The 9,616-nt window shown below is 45.4% G+C and overlaps 1 protein-coding gene across 1 annotated transcript; it reads right to left on the bottom strand.

Moving 5' to 3' along the window:
* Nucleotides 1-3,900: 3,900 nt before the first annotated feature.
* LOC136612808 (beta-4C adrenergic receptor-like) lies at nt 3,901-9,280 on the bottom strand. Its single transcript, XM_066593497.1, has one exon. It carries the CDS (start codon nt 9,129-9,131, stop codon nt 7,878-7,880), a length of 1,254 nt encoding a protein of 417 aa, XP_066449594.1. The 5' UTR covers nt 9,132-9,280; the 3' UTR covers nt 3,901-7,877.
* Nucleotides 9,281-9,616: the final 336 nt, after the last annotated feature.

Below are 9,616 nucleotides of genomic sequence, written 5' to 3'. Positions count from 1 at the left end.
TACACGCTAGGTTTTATTGCAAAAATTCCACTTTTTTCATGATTTTGATGCTGGCATTTTGTTGCCTTTTTTTAGGCAAAAAATCGCTGTATCCAGATGTTTGCTGTAAGTCAATCGGGAATAAGGGAACACAATACAAACACTGCACTCTTTTTATGGTGCTTTCTCTCACATTTCGTGTCCATGGTGTTTTTGCAAATCACAGCATGTTCTGCAGTGTGGCCCTTTTCCCATAGGCTTCCATATAAGAAAAAATGTACCAAAAAACACGAAAACCTAAGCATGACAATAAAAAAACACGAAAAAAAAATTGCTTGAAAAAAAACACATAAATTTCATGGCGTTTTATATAAGCCCCAAAAGCCGTCTAAAAAAGACTGCAGTGCAGATTTATTAAACTGACCAGAAAAAAAAATTGTCCTTGTTGCCCATGGCAACCAATCACAGCGCAGCTTTAATGTTCCACGAGGAAATTGACTATAAGGCCGTCCTCACACAGGTAAGAAAATCACACAAGATTTGTGCGTTGCGAGATGCACAAATATCTCATGAATATGAACCCCATAGAGTGAAAAAATTGCGGTGTGCCCTTGTTTTCATTGGGTGCTGGGTAAGCGCTGTAGCTCCTGAAATCACAGACGGTGCCGATTTTGATGCGGAAACGCTGTGGGTTTTGCTGCTGAATTTTCCGCTGCCATATTTCAGCTACGTGTGATCGTACCCTTACACAGGTTAAGAAATATCCCCGTAGGTGTGAAGGTGTAGGGCGATGTTCATGTGGAGCATGGGAAATCTGCAACATTCTGTCCTCTTTCACCCGGGCTGAATTTTTCTGCATTGCTAACCTGCATCTTAGGGCTGCCTCATACGGGCATATTTGCGCACGCAAAAATTGCGTATGCAAGACACAGAGAATAGAACCGATTGATTGCAATTCACATTTCCTTTTTTTGCATGCGCATTTCTCGTACATGCAAAATAATGGAGCCTGCTCTATCTTTCCGTGCATTTGTGCACCACGGCTCCCCATAAAGGTCTACAGGAGGTATACAAATGCGTGCTCAGTGTGCATTCAGACGACCATATATCGGCTGGGTATTCACGCCGGCCGATATACGGCGTCTCTCTCTGCAGGGGGAGGAGGCTGGAAGAGCCAGGAGCAGTGCTCTGAGCTCCCGCTCCCTCTCTGCCTCCTCTCCACCCCCTCTCCGCCCCTCTGCACTATTTGAAATGAGAGGGGGAGGAACAGGGGCGGGCTAAGTTTTGGGAATTAGCTCCGCCCCCGCACCACCTCTCCTCATTGAAAATAGTGCAGGGGGGGTGGAGAGGAGGCAGAGAGGGGTCGGGAGCTCAGAGCACTGCTCCCGACTCTTCCAGCCTCCTCCCCCTGCAGAGAGAGACGCGTGAAAACCCAGTCGATATACGGTCGTCTGAATGCACCCTCAGTGTGCGCACAAATGGGCACTACACTGCGCAATACTGTGAAAAAAGGAACACATCTGGACTTCATTAGGCTAAATAGCCATTTTAATTAGGGCGTGTTTGTTTACTTGTATGTTGTGCTGAAGCGTGCTCAATTCTGACAGTGAGGGTGATCAATGAGTGGAACAGGTTGCCACAGGAGGTGGTGAGTTCTCCTTCAATAGAAGTGTTCAAACAAAGGCTGGACAAATATCTGTCTGGGATGATTTAGTGATCCTGCACTGAGCAGGGGGTTGGACCAAATGACCCTGGAGGTCCCTTCCAAGTCTATGATGCTGGTAAAATGAAATTTGCGCTGTGATTGGCTGTTTTGATGATTGGGACCCTTTGTTAGTAGCATATACCCAGGTGGACACACAGCCTGCGTAGGAGCCAGAGACGCAAAATACCGCATTTGTAGGTAAAATTCTTTGCAGAGTTGCTTTGGATGTATCAGAGCAATGAAAAAAGGTGGTTGCAAAAGTGTACAAGCCCTTTAATAACAGATGCTGATGTTGCTGGTCCTATTGTTACCGCTGCCTATGGTCTTGTGTGATCATGGTGCACTGCTGTGTTGGATTATTTTAGATTCTGGATTATCAAATGCTGAATTAAAGGGGCTGTTCCAAAATGGTGAGTTATTCCCTATCCACAGAATAGGGCATAACTTACTGATCAGTGGGGGTCTCACCACTGAGGCCCCCGCCGATCTTGAGAATGGGTATCCCATGTCTTCCTCACTTCTGGGTTACCACCACCACCCACCCCTCCCCATCCATCCCGCAGTGAGAAGGAGGCTGAATAGAACGCTATTCGAGACAGCTGAACGTCACCCGATCGGGTATTTCTGCCAGCCCCTTTGAAAAGCATGGAGAGCTAACCGCGCATGCTCGGCCAGCGCTCCAATTACAGTGATGTCACTGCAGGGGGAGGAGCGACCACAATAGTGACAGGCACAGTGGGACAGGGGAGCCCCATTATGAAGATTGGCGATGAGATCCCACTGAGTGGGGGATAACTTGAAATTTTGGTACAACCCCTTAAGGACCAGGGTGTTTTCATCTTAAAGAACCAGACACTTTTTAGGGCTTGTAAATTCACCACATGGGTAAAAGCCTTTTACCCATGTGGTGGATTTACTGCGCTATTTCTTTTCTTCAGTCAACAAAATTATTTTTTCTGCTTTTTTCCATGGCATATGGGGCTATTTTTTAAATATCTTTTTCACTGACTTTTTTCCCATTTTAAGTTTTATTAGGGGTAAAAAGCTAAAAAATTATTTCTTAAATTTATAGTTGTTTATTTTGAAAATTGGTATATTTACGCTGAAATAAAGTACAGGAACGGGTTCATCATGTTGTTTTGGATGTTTTGATATATAATATGTGGAGGTTTGGATTACAGGGCGCATATAGCGACGGTTTTGGTTGCTGTCGGCGTTGGGTCATTTATTTTATTCTCCAACTTTTTTAACCTATTTTTGTAACTATTTTTTACAATCTATGTCCCCCATGATGACATATAAGACCTCTGGGGATCATTCACATGTTTTTTTTCTTTTCTAATCTCACGATTTCACACTTTCCCACTGTAGCCGGGGCATCCATAGGAGTTGCATCCATAGGAGCCCCAGTTAGAGGGGAAAACATCCCCTGTAGTGACAGCTGTCACTGATAGAGCTGATCAAGGTCTGCTAGGACTCTGCAGCTCTGGTGTAGCAGGGGCACCCAGCAGTCACATGATCGCAAGGTTGCATAGTTGAAGCAATGCTTCCATTTTCACTCTTTAGTACATAGCACTAGAGATAAGCGAGTATACTCGGTGAGGTGATATACTCGAGAGAGCATCGCCTTTTTCGAGTACCTGCTGGCTTGTCCCTGAAGATTCGGGGGGGGGGGCACGTGGGTGAGCGGGGGGTTGCAGAGGGGATCAGGAGGGAGAGAGAGAGGGATCTTTCTCACTTTCCTCCCCGCTCCCCCTCACTGCCCTGCGCCACCCCCGACCCCCGCTGCCCTCCTGAATCTTCAGGGACGATCCAGCAGGTACTCGAAAAAGGCGATGCTCTTTCGACTATATCGCCTTACCGAGTATGCTCGCTCATCTCTACATAGCACTCATTGAGCGCTATGCTGCTTGAAAAGGAGAAGGCAGAAGCAGGTAAGAACCACTTTTCCCTCCTCTGGGTCCTTCAGCCGAGGACCCGACCTGCTCCTGCTTGATTGTAGGAGCAGAAGCATTAATCCCACGCCATACTTCTGTAATCGGCCAGATTAAAGCTGGGGACCAAACGCCATATATTTACCGCACTTGATCCTTAAGGGGTTAAGGAATTTAAGTTCATTCTATTGATATACCAAATCCTTTTCACGCTCTCTGAAACCTTTCAATGCACTATTTGCATCCAATGACGTTAGTCACTCAGTAACACACAGCGCCCCCTTGTGCCATAGTAACACATTTAATTCCATATAGAAAAATAGACAGTTCTGTCAGAAATGTTCTGCGGTAATCCGGTATGTACAGCTGATAACTTAGACAACTTTACACATTATACATGGACGCCCTCCGTAATGCTGGAAGCATGTGCCGGGCATCGCTGGGCATGTGCAAGAAGGTCTGTATGTGGAAAACACGTGTTGTGTGCGGACGGAAAGGGCGCGTTATAGGTTGACCCTACAATACCATAGGGGCTTCATTGAAGGGGGCCCCCCACCTGGGACACTAAAGTGGAGAGTCACTATAAGGATACGCTCACACTAGAGATGAGCGAGCACACTCGGATGAAGCAGTTACTTGAGCGAGCATGGCTCTTCTCAAGTAACTGCTTAATGGTCAGAGCAGGCTCGGGGGGGGGGGGGGGTAGGCGTTGGGGGGGAGAGAGTGGTTATTTTTTGACATGGAAATTCCGCAGATTTTGGTGCGCTGTAGAAAATTTGCGCCTTTTCCATCATATGTGAACGCGCACTAGGGCTGGATTCACACGCATTTGCGGCGCCTTTTTGCATATTGGACTTTGCGTATTTACGCACACAAAAGAATGCAACCCGTCCTATTCATTGTAAGGGGAGATTCGTGGAACTAGTTCCATAAGTGCGCTCTCTTACCGCGCTGGAAAATAGAACGTGCTGCGTATTTTTGCACGCAAACAAATAGAGTGTGCATATTACGTTTATGTGAACGAACCCGCTGAAATCGATGGGTTCTATTCACTGCGTAGTGGGTGCCAATTTGTGGTGCGTAATACGCGCGAAAATACGTTCACTTGAATCCGGCCTAAATAAGCTGATTCCACGCGTGTTTCTGCGTATCAGAGTTTTTTACGCAAATAAACCCCCAGCATACTTCTGCCTTATTTTTAAAAATTCACAAAATCCCGCTGATTTTGTGCGAAAATATACAGCGAATACGCACTTGTCCTGCAAATGTTGGGTGTATTTACACACGCCCTTTGATTTCAATGAGTGATGTCCGTACGTAGTACGCGCCAATATAACACATGTGCCGTTTTTGATCATGTGGAGAATCCGCAGCTGTGAACGAACACATTGAAATCAACGGCTTTATTCATAGCGCATTTCACGCTTAATACATTGCATTTTTGCGTTCATGTGAAAGCGCCCTGCGGCCATTTTCAGACAAGCGTATTCCAGCTAGTCCGTGTTTTTGGGGATCGTAATGTATATTTATGTATCTGTTCTCATGTCCGTCTTTTAAGAACGCAGCATGACCATTTTTACCCGTTTTCGCCTTCGTGTTGGTATTCTTTTCTACTGGGGAAATATGGATCAAATAGTCATGAAATACTGATGACACGCGGCTGTAATGTCACATGTGGCACGTATTACGGACGCGTCACAATACGCTCGTCTGAAACTACCCTAGTGCTGTACATAGTGCACTGAAGCCACGCCCACACCTGCGCCAGACGTCCATCAGGAGCCTTCGCCACAGATTCTGCATGTAATCCCGAATGAAATACTGCTCTACTTCCTCCAGGAAACCTTTGAATGGCGCGCCTGACCCAGAGGGGCGCTATTATTGTCAGCGGGGTCCACTGGCAGCGCTCACTTCTGGCACGTTCTGCTTTTTTTATTGTTTGGCTCGTGGTAATATAGAAAATTGACGTCAGGAAAAGACCACAAAGTCTGAGGACGCACAAACCATTGTAGAGCAGGTGTGATCGTGGCCCGAACAGGTTCAGCGTTTAGCTCAGCTGCATAGCAGAGCTGACTTTGTCATTCAGCACTGCCCGCTGTGACACAGCACAGATGTACAAAGTTCCAAAACAGCATTCAGAATGCGGTGAACACCTGTTTAGCGCAATACGTAATTTGCATAAGGCGGTGGCACTACTACAAAGTGAGGGGTTGCCCTATGTAAATTACATTGGCGCACTATGGAAAAGCCATAAAACACCTCGCCGGTCAAGCTGTATTCCAGTAGGTTATCTGGGATTGGATTGTAGTTAAGACTAATATTTAGCGCGCATAATTTGTATGTGCGATCCACGGAGAATAGAACCCGTGGATTTCAATGGCTTCGTTCACATTTCCGTATTTTGCTCCCGCGTTTTGGTCTCACAGAAAAAAAGCAGCATGCTGTACTGTTCTGCGAATTTGTGCACCAAAGGTCCTCATAGAAGATCAATGGGTGTGTGCAAACGCCTGCGCAATACGCAAGGAGATGCGTTTTATTCTCTGCGTTTTGAGCACACCAATTCTGCGCGTGTAAATAGTCAGCTCTGCTACATCTGCATGCCGTGATCAGTGGACGTCTGGCAGTTGTATTGGTCGTGCTCTTGACTGATTGATGTCACTTACTGTTGCCTTATGTTGCATGTTGGTACTCGCCCTACTATTACCGTATGTTACTTGTGTTTGGACTCGCTACGCCCGAGGCGCTGGCCGCAGGGCGGTTGAAAGTATATATATATACGGCCATTCTGTTGCATGTCATGACCATTTACACTAACAACATACTGTGACAACTTTACTTAGAAACTGGCTATACAAGTTGTTAACCCTATGTGATCAGGGAGGGGGTGACCTATGACAGGTGAGGGGTCCATGACTAATAACAACATACATCCCAAAACACCTGGAAATAATGTATATTCTCATAGTAGTATGTAAAAGACAAAGTGCATGAGTAATGTCCTATATACAGATGTAGCAGAGCTGAATTTGTCATTGGCACCACTGATATCATGAGGTATTTGCTGTGGTTTTACATAGGACTGCAGGTAAGGCTGCTTTCACACCTGCGTTAGGTCAGTTCATGGTTTCTGTCCCTGTTCTCTGTTTTAGGAGGACAGAACATGAAATAGGACAGAGAAAAATAGATCAATTTTTCTTAATTGATTTCAATGGGGTTTAAAAACAAACAAAAAAAAAAACGAAGCAAACGCAAAGGCTTCAGTTGCTTCCATTGTGTCAAGTTTCCGTTTTTTTTGGACAGAAACATAATGGTAGGAAAGTAAATGGAAGCCTTTCTGTTTCTTTGAAACCCCGTTGAAATCAATGAGAGGAAAAAGCTGATCCATTTTTTTCTGTTATATGTTAAATGACAAATTCGTCTCTACTGTAAGTATATGTAGCAGAGCTGCATTTGATACGGGCAAAACACATACTGCTTTAATGATACATTTAGAGCTGCAGGTAAACCTGCTCAATGAGCTAACTGGACTAAGGAAAAAAGTTACATAACAAATTCATCTCTGCTGCTTCTGTAAATGTATAAAATATGTAGCAGAGCTGCGTTTGTTATTTGCACAATTCATCTGATGCTTTTACTGTAGTTTTACATCGGATTGCAGATAAGACTTCTACATGCTTCTACTTAATAAGCCAACCAGATTTACTAAAGCAAAAAGTTAAATAGCAAATTCACCTCTGCTTCTTCTGTGGAAGTATACAGCATGTAGCAGAGCTGGATTTGCTATTTGCACAACTTATCACTATGGCTTTACACAGAGGTATATAACTACAGGCTAGCAGTGGTGATCAGTTGATACAATGTATTAAAGTCTTATTTGCTAAGAAGTTTTGTAGCGAATGACAAACACAACTCTGCTACATATGTACATACAATTTATGTAATGCTAAAATAAGGGGTTTTCCCCCTTCAAAGGAAACAGTAGTCTTAAGTTCAGATCAAAAGGGAATATTAAACACATACATAACATATCAGGAGCCACTTCTAGCCATGGATGAGTCCTTACAGTACATTATCAAGTAAACATGTCTCAGTTTGCACAGCAGTGAGGATTTTGCTGTTGGTGCCGCCACACATAGTACTTGCATGAAGATGCATGGGCAGTTCCTGGTAAGGATTGTGCAAAGCATCATCTTCTGTAAGACACAGGGGTCACCCCACTGCCTGGGCCACCACAGAGCACAATGGAATGAAGTCTCCATTCAGATAGCAGGCTGGCCATGAAGGTGGGAGTTGCCAGGGCTGTTCTTCAGGCTGGTCTCCTCAGTCCTGCTGCTACATCTACTACTACTACTGAGACTTCCATTGCCCAGCTCAGCATCTGGCAAGTGCTTGGTCCCATCATACCCTAGGTGGTTGCTAGAGGCATACTGGTACTTTTTAGGGTTCGTGAACAAGCTATGGAGCTTTCTGTCCGCAGTCCTGGAGCAACACAAAAGTTTCGAAAAGGCTTTCCTAAAATCCGGACTCCTACAATAAATGATGGGGTTTAGACCAGAGTTCACATAGCCTACCCAGTTCATGAGCAAGAAAACATGGTCAAGGATTAAGCCAGGGCAGAAGACTTTGATGATGTTGGCCATGAAGAAGGGAAGCCAACAGAGAGTGAAGATGCCCATGATAATGCCCAAAGTCTTGAGTGCTTTGTGTTCTTTGATGGCCAATAACCCAGAGGGTCTCCTTTTGGAAGTCCTTCTGTTTTTGGTTGAAGGCACTGGTGTCCCGTTACTAAATCTCACCTTGTCTTTCTCAATCAAGTTGACTTGTTTGGTGGCCACTATGAATACCCGGGCGTAGACAAAGATCATGATGACCAGGGGCACGTAGAAGGATATGGTGGAAGATACGATGGCATAGGGCATGTTGGTGACAAAATCACAGCATTTTGGATTATCGTAACAGGCTTTGGCTATTTCATTGTTGGTATCTCTCCACCAGTGGTTCATGATGGGCAGGAAGGAGATCAAGGCAGATACTGCCCATACGAAACAGACTACCAACCTTGCCCTGGCTTTGGTCACCAACATCTCATACTTCAAAGGTGAGGTGATGGCAATGTACCTGTCCACAGCTATGACACACAAGGTCTCTATGCTGGCTGTGACACAAAGGACATCCACAGAGGTCCACAGCTCGCACACTATGGTGCCATACAACCAGTCTCCGGTGACGAGGATGGTGGCACCTGGTGGCACCACCAAAACTCCCATGATCAAGTCTGCACAAGCCAAAGAAGTGATGAACACGTTGGTCATGGTTTGCAACCGTGGAGTTTTCGCTATGGCAATGATGATCAGAAGATTTCCAAAAACAATTATAAAAATCATGACAACCAAGGCTGCTCCAATCATCCATTTTCCTGAGAGGGTGAGGGCATGCCCACCATTGCCGCTGCTGATGCTGCCAGTGCTGGAGTTCATAGGATCCGACAAGTTAACCTCCTGACAAGGAGCCATGGTGAGGAGGAGGAGGAGGAGGATGATGGTGCGCTACTTCCAGCAGCTTAGTCCTGGTGGTGGTGAGTGCAGAAAGGGCACTGCTGCCCTATAGAGCTGGCAGGACCTTGTGCCATGTCAGGCTGCCTGAGAGCAATGAGCAACTTGAAGCTCTGGACTCAGCTCCTCACTTCACTTTGGCAGTGATCTCTGGGAGGAGTTAGGAAGCTTGCAATCATTAAAGGAGCAGTTCCTCATCCTCTTCTTCTGCAAAGCTCTCACACATTACATTAGACGCGTACAGTGTATGGTAAATGTATATCCTAAGACAATGTAGACAGTGCATGATAAATGTATGCGTCTACAGTAGTCAGCAGCATGCAATACTGCACCGCTGCTATATCACTCTTATTATATGTCATTCATCCAGAGCTGCTCAGCTTAATGCTGACATATGTAATAGCAGGATATTCTGTAATATCAGCATTATTGCTTCTCCACAGGGC

The sequence above is a fragment of the Eleutherodactylus coqui genome, chromosome 2 (genome assembly GCF_035609145.1).
Source record: "Eleutherodactylus coqui strain aEleCoq1 chromosome 2, aEleCoq1.hap1, whole genome shotgun sequence".
Taxonomy (NCBI): Eukaryota; Metazoa; Chordata; class Amphibia; order Anura; family Eleutherodactylidae; genus Eleutherodactylus; species Eleutherodactylus coqui.
The sequence above is the reverse complement of the archived record's forward strand: the minus strand, read 5'-3'. Positions and strand labels throughout refer to the sequence as shown.